Here is a 14,241-nt window from a genome sequence, read left to right on the forward strand (position 1 = left end):
TGAAGCTTTGCATTGATGGGGTGCATGAGGATGAGGGGCAATAAAAGCATCCTGGGGTGGCATCTCCATGACAGGCCTTTTGGTGCATTATAAAGTATAAAAATATAAAAAACACATTCATCCATTCCACATTTAGGGCTAGATTTACTAAGCTGCGGGTTTGAAAAAGTGGGGATGTTGCGTATGGCAACCAATCAGATTCTAGCTGTCATTTTCTAGACGGTACTAAATAAATGAAAGCTAGAATCTGATTGGTTGCTATAGGCAACATCCCCACTTTTTCAAACCTGCAGCTTAGTAAATCTACTCCTTAGTCCTCAAAGTATTTCACATTTTCCATTTTTTAATTTTTAGTACCCTTCTAAATGCTTACAAGTCTATGCAGTGTTGTTAACCATAAAAAGACATGAATTTGTTAGGCGAGGGTTTTTATACTCTCAGAACTATAAAATGACTTGTGCAGGTCTTATACCACAAAGAGTTTGAGATCTGTAGAATACAGCAGTGACGATGTTCCTACTGTTTTGCCTATTTTGTTGTGCACTGTTCTTGTCTTCATTGTAATGTCCAATTTTTGCCTTGTGCTGTTTTCTGTATCCTCTATGTACAGCGTTGCCGTCCTTTTGTGGCACCTTATAAGCAATAATAATAATAATCATCATAACAATAAAATGTTACTATGTGCTGATTCCAATTGACTCTAACACCACTCAATATTCATAGGAAGTTATCTATTACAGTTCACCAGTGGAGGAAGCCATTGTGTGGGCTGAATCAATATCAATACATGAAAATGCAGCTTATGAATTCACGAGGGACCAATGGCACCACAGCAAAGTGCCTCCATTGTGCCACTAGTTCTAGTGAATTAGTCAGTTGCCTTCTCAAGAATATTGGCTCAGCCAGTGGCAGAACTACCATTGGTGCACCAGGTGCTTGTAGGTGACAGGAACACTTTAAGGTTTCCAAAAAATGTGTTTGTGTTCCCACATATGTCTATTGATCTAGCTGCTTGTTAATGTTCAGCATGCTGCCTGTCACACAAATTCTCTATGAATCATTTAACAGCCTATATATGTAGTTTACATGTTAATATTGATCTGCGTGTCCTCTCTCTCTATCTTTGTGTTGCAGTCATGTACTGCACAGATCCAGGGGAGGTGGAGCACTCCTCTCGTCTTATTTCAGATCCGGTCCTTCTGGTGGGAACCACTATCCAGTACACATGCAATACAGGCTTTGTGCTTGAAGGAAGTTCCCTTCTGACATGCTATAGCCGGGAGACAGGAACCCCTATCTGGACATCAAGAATCCCTCACTGTGTTTGTAAGTCAATCAAACGTTGTCTACACAGAAACTCAGTGTGACCAATTGTCAAAGTGTCAGGCTTGGTTGGATCACAAGAATTCAGCAATGAAAAACACTGAAAGTATGTTGAATTTATGCAATCAAAATCATGTATGAGCTAAATTTGAATTGTAAATTATATACATTAGTTGCAATCACTTTGGTTCACATATATTTATTCATGATTCTACTCTTATTTATTACAATATTTTCAATTATCTGTGTGACACCTATAACAGATGTGTTGCATCAGCTCAAATGATGAGAAGAACTAGTTGAAGCAAATGATTAATAGTACTGAAAGATAGAATTCTAACTGCAATAACGGTCAGTTATTGTAGTTATAATTCTTTTTAGGTATCAATTATTATATAATTAGTGCTGTTGGTGTCATCAGCAGCAGTATGTATCTACACCAGGCCTACAGAACCAGCCAAAGATACGCGTCCTAACTTGTCAAGAGATGCTACCAAGTCTCATTAGGTCACATGTCCAGGGGGGCGTGCTACACTTACATGTACACGCCTTTACTGTACTTAACTTTTGCCTGCCCATCCCTGTTCCACCTCTTTAGGTAAAAGGAACCGCAAGTCTAAGATACGCTCAAATCTAAACACAGATAGGATATGCATGCGCACTATGGAAATGCATATTATCATACCCTACATATGGACTTCATCTGTAAATGAGGCCCACTCTCTTAATTTGAACCATATTAATGGATCAAGCATCTGAGGTATTAGACCATCTGTTTTGTTTTACAATATTAATAGTAGTAGTAGTAGCAGGGGACAGCTGGCAAATTTTAGCCCGTGGGGCAAGACTCAACTCAGCAGCCTATTAGGAACATTTTAAAGGAAAAAAATGCAGGTGGTCCAGGGACCCAGCCCAAGGTAGCCCACTATGGCACTTGCCCGGGAGGAGGGGGGGCAGTTGCCCCTCTACCCCACAGCCCAGACTGCCCCTGAATTGTTGGAGTATTATTAGGAAAATACAAAGGGAAAATCTGTTTTATTTATTATTATTTCAGCAATCCATTGAAAAATGAAAACATGATATAATGCCATTTTAGGGTAAAAAATGACTTCACTGCAAAGGTTTAAAGCATTATTTCAGTAGAATAAAAGGAGAGTTAATTTAACACAGAGTTAAGCGTATGAAGCAGGTGACAAGTAGGACAAATGACTTTTCCTCCAAGAAGCTTAATTTCCGTATGTGAAACCTGATTAGTCACTGACTTTACAAATTAGCCTTTTTAATCTGTATTTTGTCAACTGTCACATTCCTAAGAAAATGTAACACATTTCTCAGAACTACAAGCTATAATTGTATGTATTATCAGTTGGAACATTACTGCCTATTAATAATTAACAGCATTCATATGGAAATGAAATTATATTTTACATCACAAGCCTATGTCCCTTCTGTATCTTAGCTCAGTGTTCTTATGTGGATAATGATGACCAGTGGTCGCTGAAAGAGGAGCCACAGGCAGGGAATCAGATGTTACAGCAGCATTAGAGCATAAACTAAATGCTTTCCCAATATAGCAACTACAAAAACCAATACAGATTAATTTGTTTTGAGTGATGCATCTCCCACTGTTATCTGCACTCTTCATTTAATGAGCTGGAGGATCAAACCACCATTTGAAAAACAAGTCATGCTTTTCCTCCAAAAAGCATTTATACATATTAACTAATTTTGCGGAGCCCCACTTTACACTACCACCACCTCTTACTGGGCAATTAGGTTACGATTTTACTGTAGCATACTGTAGTGTTGACCTTGACCGACATTGAGCCAACACTGAAAGTTCCTGTCTGTTATGTTAGAAATCGGAAATACAGCAAAATAAAAGCTAAAACATAAATAAAATAAATAAGTATGGAGAATGTATTCTTGAACATTGAACCTTTACACTAGGCAATCACTGAATATTACTTCTTTATCATAGCCAGATCAATGTTTATGAATAAGGTACACATGCACTCAAGCACAGACACCAGCAAACATAATAATGGTGGCCCGCTGTGAGGTCAGAAGTTAACAGCGTTGTCCATTGTACAGAGTTAAACTGCATGGTGCCTCTGAGTCACTAATAATGTGAATGGAAAATGAGTTGTTACTTTGGAGGTGACTCACCAACATTGCGCCTCTGTCATATCAGCAGATCTATTGAAAGCATTGATTGCAGCTGTCACAATATGTTTGCTGCATCAAAGAGATAGTCGAGAAATCAATACAAGGACACACCTATATAATTGTATACATTCTCTGTGCCAAAATGTCAAGAAATGTGACTTTTCCTTTTGTCCTTTTAATTTACTGCCTCACTTATTATGTCCGTTTTTTAGGATTTAAAATTGAATGCAATTGTCCTGATGTTTTGTAAAAAAAGGGTTTATATCATTCAGACAAGAATTATGTCTCCATCTACTGACCAAAGGGGATATTCTTAGAAAATATAGAAATAGTATACATAACACTGATTTTGCTATGTAAGACAACATGCTGCTATATTTCTGTATTAAAATACTAAGGGGTAGATTTACTAAACTGCGGGTTTGAAAAAGTGGAGATGTTGCCTAAAACAACCTATCAGATTCTAGTTATCATTTACTTAGTCCATTCTACAAAATGACAGCTAAAATCTGATTGGTTGCTATAGGCAACATCTCCACTTTTTCAAACCCGCAGTTTAGTAAATATACCCCTAAACCCTTTTAAAGCCAGCAAGTAATAAACAAGGATGAAATACCCAAATATGGCATTTGTGGCTTTTATTTTAAGCCTAATCAGGCTTAATTATTGGTTGTGATTCTTGACATTGGGGACATTACCGAAAGGTCTTGTGATGGTAAAACATTAAAGAAATGCCACACAAACTATATGCAACACATTTATTATGGGAATTTTTTCTTTTCTTCATATGATATTATTACAGCTTGTTTTTATTTTGTATGACAAGCTTCTTCTGGGATCATGATTTCAATGCATTTAGCTGTAGCTAATAATATGTAAAATTATTTCATTTTAAAGCCCCAAAATGAAAACAAACAACCATAGTTGACTATTCTCCCAGTATGCCTCAGAGGCTCCCGAATTAGAGGCAGTGCTTCTGACACCATAAAGAGCAGTCAATTCTCCTGCACTTACCTGCCTGCAGGGTGGATGGGGACATGTGGTGTTGACATAAATCATCCCATCAAGCCAAGACCACCTCAGTGAACACTGATTGGGCAAGGGTGTGATGATTTAATTAGCATTATCATACACATTGCCCCGCCAACTTCATAACATAAATGGTTCTATCAAGTCATTTCCACCTATTCTTTTGATTCCTCCTCTCGCCCAAATCTCCTGGAGGACAGGTATGAAAAGTAAGTAAGTGTGGTCTTAACATGACATAGGAGAGATGCAGGAGGAAAATGTGAAGCATATATAGAAGTTACATGACATTTCTAAAAGATCACTTCCATCTCCTTGTTTCTGTCCCACAACAGTTTTAATACATTGTGACGAAAGTACATCAGTTTATGGGTTGCATGCTAAGAATCCCTTCACTTTCTTTTTACACATAAGTTATACATTTTTCATAGCTGTGAATTTTGTATATGTCATTCCAGCTGAAGAGTCACTTGCTTGTGACAATCCTGGGCTACCTGAAAATGGCTACCAAATACTCTACAAGAGACTCTATCTCCCTGGCGAGTCGCTAACCTTTATGTGCTATGAAGGGTTTGAACTTATGGGAGAAGTCACCATTAAGTGCATCCTAGGTCAACCATCTCAATGGAGTGGACCACTTCCTGTCTGCAAAGGTATTGAGCACATATGCCTATCAATATACACAAGTTTCCTTAACTTCAATCAGCTCTAAGAATGATTATTAAAAGACGGCATTGCCTGAATGTAGAAATCAGTAACTTAAAATACTTTCCCTGCTAGAGGATATTATTAAATGCCCTTGTAGCATCAAAGGAGTTTCATTAGATTTAGCTTGCATTTACCCGAAAGTGAAAAGCAGACCTTTGAGAATAATCCTATAAATCATGCTATGTCACAAAGCTCTGAAGTAAAGAGATTTTTAGGGACTTATTGACAAGTCAGCCTCTTAGAAGGACAGGAGTTAACGCCTCTTAGTCTTTCAATCATTTATAAATTCGGGTATAAATGGTCTTAAAATTAAATTACTCTTGATACTGAAATGGCATTGGCGAAAAGATATTATTTTCAATTCCAATCACATTTCATGTCACCCAGTAGAGAGATTGAAAGTCTTTGGCAGGTGACACTAGGCAGATGTGTCTACTGAGTAAGAGAAGAATAAGTCCCGTCCCGTCCCCATCCCCCCGCCCACACACACAATATCTGTTCTCTATAGAATAGTATGAAGCATCTATCATATATATCATATATCTATCATAATATGAGCTTTTTTTATTTCATCACCAGACATAGTTTTATTATATGCTTGCGCATATTACTGGTGATATCATTTTTGTCAATCAAGCTATCAAACCTCAGTCATAAATAAAGACTACACATACAGACTATACATTTCCCAATTTATTATATGTACGCTAATTATAAATAAGTTGATATTTCTAGCATTTAAGTTTTTATTGAGGGAGCCATGATCCTTTCTGTTTACCAAAAATACCATTACATTTCTTTACATCTTCTTTCGTCTGCAGAAGGATACAGTATACCTGGTACCTTTTTAACACATATTTTAGCATCAAAGTTTCAGAGTAATGGACCCAGCTAAGTTCTTTATAGAGTATTTAGGAGTTATAAGTCATCAAACTCCATTACCATTTAATGTGGCTGCTCTGTCCGCAGCTACCATTCAAATAGACTGAACCCGCTGCCAGAACAACCTCATTAATCAGTAACAGTTTGATAAATGACACCCACAATGTTATACGATCTTCTAAATTCGACAGCCAGGAACATACATTTACTTCTTTGTATGGAAACCTTCTTCTTCATTTGCAGTTTGTAGATCTGGTTGATGTATTGATTCTGAAAAAAAGAAGGTTGGCTGTGGTTTGTGACTTAATTTACTGGATGATGAACACCAAGGATTTACTGCAAAGCTTTCGTTTAAAGCCTTATACTCACAGGCATTGTATTTAAGAATTTAATGCACAATTTCAAAGCATACTAAATGCACTTTGATGCTGATAGTCCAAAAATAATATGGGTGTATGGACCGGTACACACACACTTTCTGAAGTGTTCGATTTGCTTTGCTTTTCTTCACATCAATACAAACATCTCGTTCAGCAGAAGTACTACTGCTAGGCAAACATACGATGGAGATTTATAGGAATGCTGATTATGTACATAGTACACAATGTCGAAGGGACACTCTAATGAATGTGCTTCAAACACTTTTTTCATGTGTTCAAGCCTTATAGTTTAAAAATAGCTTTAAATAGTAATTAATAGCAAGTAAATAAATGGTTTGCAATCAAGTCGTTCACCCAGGTATCTTCAGTACATAAGTTCATAATAATTTCCCCAACACATTTAGAAACCATGTCTCATGTAAAAGTCTTCACCCAAGCTAGCATTACAGCTGACATGCCTTTTTCCCCATGGCTGACTTTGCAACATTTGAGGGATAACTTGCAACTGAAACCTAATATTTTGTTAGTTCATGAATTTGGGGGACAAGGTCAGAGCTTTGTTAAGCCAGTTTAGGGCTTGACCTATGTTAGCAGATAGACCTTAACCTGAACACAGACATTGTCATTTTTTTCCAAGCAGTTTGTTAGATTTAGACCAAAGTGCAATGAAATTTTCTCTTATATCTCCACAATTGATGTAAACAATACAAATGTGATCTTATTAGTACACAAATGTGATCTCATTATTGATCCTGAAAATAAATGAGTGTTACTCAAATGGACGTAGATCTGGTTGTTTGGCAACTAAATTAAAGTGATCATAATCTTTAATTCTTGTGCTGTCAACATACAGTGCTAAGCATTTGAAAAAGGACTAGCAAGTTTAGATGGTCAGGTTAGCATTCTATTTTAAAATGTTGTGTTTTCTTGATCCAGGATATAGTAGGAGTACAAATTCTAACAATGGATTGAACTTGTGGTAGAATTAGAATCAAACTGACAAAAATAGGGTTAGTGACCAGTAACATTTAGGATACTCTAAATAGGCTACCACTCATTAAACACCAATATAAGCTGTTAATAATGAAAACTTTTCTACATAGACTTAAAATAAAATTACATTCAATCTTAAAAAAGGAAGTATAAAGCCAAAGTGAAACATAATTTGCAAAGATTTTCTTTAAAAAAAAAATAGTTCCATGGGAGTATGTTGTGCTGCATGCTTTTCTTCATATATGTTCATATTTTTTTTCTATGTATTTGCAAAACAGAAACATTTTTTTTGGGTGGGGGGGCAAACACTCCTTCCATACCACTAGGTATGCTTATACCAGCATGTGACTGTTGTTACAGTTACATTACTTTTCTCATTTTGATTCTGTAACTTATTTTTATATTTCTCCCATAGCTACACAAGACAGATTTGAACATGCTTTACAAGGTGAGTGGGTAAAGGTATACATATCCAATGACTGCTTTATAAGTACATACCACCATTATGTTTCAGTAGAGAAAAAGTTGAAGGATATAGGACAATCTTGTACCAACTTGCACATATGCAAATATGGCCAAATGTAACTAGATATGTAAAAATACTGGGGTATAGATTTATGAATGTATTTCTCCCTAGCTAATCCTAGGTCTTTGTCTCATAATTTAGTTTTCACAATCTTACTTAGACTGGGTGCACACTACAGAATTTTCCGACCAATGTGTTATCTACGATTTTATTGATGACTGAAAAATAAAAAGTCCTAATCAGCATCCAGATTCATGCGTACACACTGTACATGTTGTAAGAGTTACCCTCAGATCTGTGCTCTTCAACAGTCATAACCATTGGCTGAAAAGATCATGACTCTGTGAACTCTATGGAGATCCTGATCGTGAGTACATACACACTGCAGGAATGGAAGGATGTCATTCCATAGCTGAACGAGATTTATAGTTCTGTTGAACAATCAAATCAAACGATGGTTGGTGCTTTGGAACGACTATCGTTCATCGTCTAAGTGTACACACTAATGAGATATCGAGCTGAGGGTTAATTGGCCAGGTAATTGGCTGAAAACACTGTAATGTGTACCCAGCCTTACTTACAGAAAACATGACACGTCTGTATTAAACAGAAAACATGGCATTTCTATTGAACCATTACAAAATCATTATATACAATCTTGATTCAGATAAACTGACATTGAACAGAAGTGTTATATATCAGACAATAATCTATAGATGTTATGTTATAAGTGCGTCGTAGTTTATAATCTCTCAGAATACATTTCTGGTGCTCAATAAAAGACTATAATTGAGTCCTGTAATGAGAGCAGCTTCTAATATGGATCAACTAGTCTTAGGCAAATATCACATGATGCTAAATTGCATCGTTTGAGTATTTTCATCTAAAGAGTAAATATATTGAAGCTTTCTAGCTTAAAGTCTGGCACTGACCCTAAATTTACATTTTAATTTTAAAATGATAGTGTTTTGACTGTATTGCTAACTGATCAACAAATAACCTAAGCAGCTAGTCCTCATGGAACAATATATTTTGCATTGATACTTTCCATTGCTAGTAGGCCATAAGGTATACATGGGGAAGCTGCTTCCACAAATGACTTGTGCCACATGTTTTTCATCCTGCAAACTATATGCTCCAAATTTAGGGCAATCCAATATAACGTGAATATCATGCTATAACTGTATGTAGGAAGTATTAACAAAGTCTATTTCTAAGTCTTGAAAATATGACCTCACATTAACCATCCTCTATATTTTCAAACATTCTTGATTCACATCTCTAACTCTGAAGTATAGAAAACATCATTTAATATATCTTTACTTTCCTATGAAAAGGCAGCAATATATGAACTTTTATTTATATGGAGTTTCGTCTAGGCAAATGTACGTATATACAGTTGTAAGTAAGATATGTTCTTTATTCTCCAGTGGCAGAGGCAGCTGCGGAGACTTCATTAGAAGGTGGAAACATGGCGTTAGCAATATTCATTCCAGTTGTGATCATTTCTGTTCTGCTTGGAGGAGCCTACATTTATATTACAAGGTAATCCAACAGCAATTGTGAAAAGAACACAACAGTATAGTCATCATTCCAGTTTAACTCTCCAGGAGCTTCTTTAAAGAAAAACTATAAAATGTCTTTGATTTTGTGTTTCTGAGAGAACAAACTCAGGGGCTCCTTATCTTCAATAATTTATCTTTTTCCTTCCTACAAATTCACCCTTATAGCTTATAGATTTCTCCCTGCACTAGGGGCTGGCTGGGCTGGTAGGCATGGAGGGCTTGACAATCGGGTTTGTCCCATAGTGGGCTACCTTGGGCTGGATCTCTGGGCTACCTGCATTTTTATTCCTTTAAATGTTCCTAATAGGCTGCTGAGCCAAGTCTCGCCCTCGGGCTAATGTTTGCCAGCCAGCCCCTGCCCTGCACTGAGCTGTAGAGCTGGATTAAGACATGGGGTTCTGGAGCTGTACTTCCAGGTCCTCTCTCATATCACTATCATCATTATTGATTTCTAGCTATATATCCAGGCCCTCTCTCATGCTACTATCAGTATTATGGGCTTCTGGAGCTGTAGATCTATGCCTTCTCTTATATCACTATCATTATTATGGTTTTCTGGAGTTATATATTCATGCCCTCTCTCATATTAGTATCGCTGTCATAGGTTTTTGAAACTATAGATACAGGCCCTCTCTATTCATGTTACGGGTTTCTGGAGCTATAGATCCAAGCCCCTTCTTATATCACTATCATTATTATGAGTTTCTAGAGCTATAAATCCATGCCCTCTCTCATATAACCATTGCTGTTATGGGTTTCTGGATCTGAAGATCCAGGCCATCTCTTATATCTATTAGCGTTGGTGGTAGATATTAAACCAAAAGAAGCTTTTAGACTTAACCAATTTGTTGGTTTTACTTCAGAACTTGTTGTAACAGATGAAAAATACATATATACAGTTGCTCACAGTTGATCCTGACTGTAGCAGAATGACAAGCTTATGCAGTTAATGTACTTAACACTATTATAGTACATTAATATATGCAGATGGAAGTAAGCTTATTTTGTGAGCAATGTCAGAGATCAGATGCGGACGACTAGAGGCTGCACCACTTCCTGTCTTCACTAGATCACAGGGGACACCACTACCAAGAGGGGAGATGGAGCGTTGTGCTCCATATTAACAATATCACTATCACTAATAATGATATCACTATCATTATTATGGGTTTCTAGAGTTATATATCTAGGCATTCCTTCATATCACTATCGCTGCTATGGGGTTCTGGAGCAGTAGATCCAGGCCTTCTCTCATATCACTCACTATCACTATTATGATTTTTTTGGAGCTGTAGATCCAGGCCCTCTCTCATCTCACTGTTATTGGTTTCTGGTGCTGTAGAATTATATAAACATGTTTGTATGTCTGTATATAAGTATCTATGTATGTATTAGAGATGAGCGGTTCAGATTATGTGAAATTCAACAAGATCCGACGTTGGGCATCCGAGGGAAACCAAGTCGTGCCCCGGTTTCTCCTGCCAAACTCGGATCACAGCTGCACAACCCAAAAAACATGCTATATATTCTAAACTTTTCTATTTTTCCATATTTGTCTTTTTTTAAAAAGGTCATTCAGTGAAATCTATATTTAAAAAAATAGAGTGTTTGTGAGGTCAGCATACAGCTGCACACCCCAAAGAAAAGTGACATATTCAAATCTTTTTTATTTTTCTATTTTTTAATACTTGTCAATTTTGGAAGCTTCATTTAGTGATATCCATACTTAAAAAAGGTGTTTGCGTGTGAGGGTCAGCAGCAGCTGCACACTTCCAAAAAAAACGCTATATATTCAAATTTTTTCTATATTTGTATTTTTCAATACTTTTCCATTTTGAAAGGGTCATTTTGTGACATCTATATTTAAAAAAGAGTGTCTGTGAGGGTCAGCACGCAGCTGCACACCCCAATAAAATGCTATATATTCTAATCTTTTCTATCTTTCTATTTTTCAATACTTGTCAATTTTGGAAAGTTCATTTAGTGACATCCATAGTAGAAAAAAATGTGTTTGTGTGTATGAGTCAGCAGCAGCTACACACCCCCAAAAAACGCTATATATTCTAATCTTTTCTAATTTTCAATACTTGTCAATTTTGGCAGGGTCATTCAGTGACCTGCATATTAAAACAAGGCTGTTGGTGTGTGAGGGTCAGCAGCAGATATACACCCCAAAAAGTAATCAGGGTGTTCTTGTCTTTGACTCAGTGCAGCACAACCTCACACCCCACCCCATATAAAATATAAAACTTGTTTGTTAGAAATATATTGTGGAGCAGTGTCATAAGAATTATAAGATTCCTTCCTTTCCCTGACTTATTGGGCGTTCCCCTGGAGTGCTGGCAGGAATTTACAAGTAGCTCCAATCTGTTCAAGTAGTATTACTCTTTTTGGCAACCATGGATCACTGTACAGATCAGGAGCAGCCCAGTACCAGTACTGGCAGTAATACTACTGTTATGACCTCTACTAGTAAAAAAGGTAATGTGGGAGGAAAGTTGACTAAAGCGTCCTCAAAATCCAAACGCTATTTGTCAAATTAAAAAAAACATCAGCTCTTGATGTAAGGGGGAGGATTAAGGGGCAATTTTCTGATGAATGTGGTGATTTGTTCAAAATATAGAAAATAGCTAACATTGCGTACACCACCTGCAGTGGCAAGACAAGGCTATATCAACTTTTTGCTAGTAGGGGTCCTGCTACTGCTGGTACTGGTATACGTGCTAGAAAGGCCATTCCAAGACAGAGTTCCCAACACGGTTGTGCATCTTCCTCAACTTCCCATGCACCACCTTGTCGCTCAAAGTGTATGTCTGTTGCTGACACTTCCAAACCAGCCAAATCAGTGCCTGAAGATAACATTGAGGTTGGAGAACAGCTTGGGCACTCACAGAATCCTGAGGAGAGTCTAAGGGTAACTATGAGTGCTACATATGAGTCTGAAATTTTAGATTTAGACGCTATAATAATAGAGCAGCCTCCTTCGAAAAGTCCTCAGCGATTTAGAAATGTGAGGATGGGTAATAATTGTTTTAGTGTTGATGATGAGTTACCCATAGAAATTGAGGAGGCTACTATGAAGATATGAAAGTTGCAAATGTACAAGAAGATAAGGTCGATAATTGTGGATCTGAAAATGAATGTGTTGGACATGGACGAGATAATGAGGAGGATAATGATGATTGTGTTAAAGTAAGACAGCCATCAGTGTTACCATCAGCATATGCCCATGATAAGCACAATATTGTGCCAGGGCAGAAGACAAAAAGAGAATCTCTTTTATTTGTAAATATTTTTATCTAAACCCAGACAACATTTGTTAAGGTATCTGTAGCCTTTGTCATTTAGAAATAATGTGACAAAGAGGCTTATTTGCCACACCTCTCATATATCGAAATAGGTAGAAACCCATCTAGTCTGCAGGAACAGGCTGCAGACAGGGTTAAGTTTAACCATGGGCTCCTTTTTCAGCACATACACACAGGTGTTCCACATGGGTGTAATTAATTTGGTGATTACTGTGCTGGGTTGGAGGATAAAAACACTGTGTATATTTGTAGGCTCGATGACCAACGCCAGTTAGTGACTGGATGGTAGTGAGGGAACTACTGTTTAGCCAGGGTTGCGGGAGAATTGTGATGATTTGCTAGAAATGTCTGCTGTAGCCACTACTGTTTAAGCCTTCCTGACTACTGCCAATAAACAGTGAAATCATTGAGCCAAGCTTTGTGAGACTCCAGTGAATGGACTCGACCTTAGTCGATCATTATCTAAACTTATTTATATAGCGCCATCAAATTACGTTACACATTACAATTGGATATCTATCAACTTCTCTAAATCTCTTCTAAATCTCTACTAGTGTGTACAGTCTTTTATTTTCATTTATTATAGGTGCAGTCCAACTTCAGCTGTTTAATTTTAGCAATGTCTAACTGTATTAATTCTATCACTGTAAATCCAATGAACACTGCATGTTTCTGTAGCATAAGTATCTATGATGGATGCTCTGTTACAGTCTTTCTTGATTATGAAGTAGATCAGACAGTAGATAGGTATCATAAAAGTAATCCACTTGTTCTTTCTTGGCTCCTCTGTGAAGCAATTCTATAATTGAGAAATTGCAGTGTTTTATATGTCATTAATAATTTGATGTATGCTCCTACAGCTTCAGTCTTTAAAAGTGTAGTGGATGGATCCCATTTTTGAGTGACTTCTAAAATATTACTCTCTATGATTATGACTTTAGCTACATCACACTCCTGTAAGATTTGGAAGCATTTTATCTGGGACTCCAATTGGTGTTTGCAGTCCTGGATCATCTGTTTCTACAGATCAGATGTTGCAGAACATGCTTGGTCTATGTTGTTGTCAACGAAGAATACATCCTGTGAGAATTTAAGATGTCATTCCACAAGTCACCTTGTTATTCAAAACTGTAGTTTCTTCACTGGGGAAGCAATACACTTCATACAAGTTTGATAAAGCAAAGTTGTGTTTTGGAGCCATGAATTCCTTTATCTTTTTTTGACCACCATATTTTATTTCTTTCCATGTAAAACATAACTTTAGCTGCATCAGTGAGTAAGTGCTCAATGCCAAAGAATAACAGTTGTGTAGTCTCAGAGGTCTTAATGAAATCAATTTTGACTAGTTGATTTCTAAAAGG

At 37.0% G+C, this 14,241-nt stretch overlaps 1 protein-coding gene across 2 annotated transcripts in view; it reads left to right on the top strand.

Moving 5' to 3' along the window:
• SEZ6L (seizure related 6 homolog like) overlaps window positions 1–14,241 on the top strand; it is a 330,229-nt gene that overhangs the window by 286,207 nt on the left and 29,781 nt on the right. For both annotated transcript variants that reach the window (XM_075214453.1, XM_075214454.1), the window contains 4 exons: window positions 1,135–1,326; window positions 4,977–5,171; window positions 7,897–7,929; window positions 9,438–9,552. In XM_075214453.1, coding sequence (XP_075070554.1) covers window positions 1,135–1,326; window positions 4,977–5,171; window positions 7,897–7,929; window positions 9,438–9,552 — 535 coding nt within the window. The remainder of the gene's footprint in view (window positions 1–1,134; window positions 1,327–4,976; window positions 5,172–7,896; window positions 7,930–9,437; window positions 9,553–14,241) is intronic.

The sequence above is a fragment of the Mixophyes fleayi genome, chromosome 1 (genome assembly GCF_038048845.1).
Source record: "Mixophyes fleayi isolate aMixFle1 chromosome 1, aMixFle1.hap1, whole genome shotgun sequence".
NCBI lineage: Eukaryota > Metazoa > Chordata > Amphibia > Anura > Limnodynastidae > Mixophyes > Mixophyes fleayi.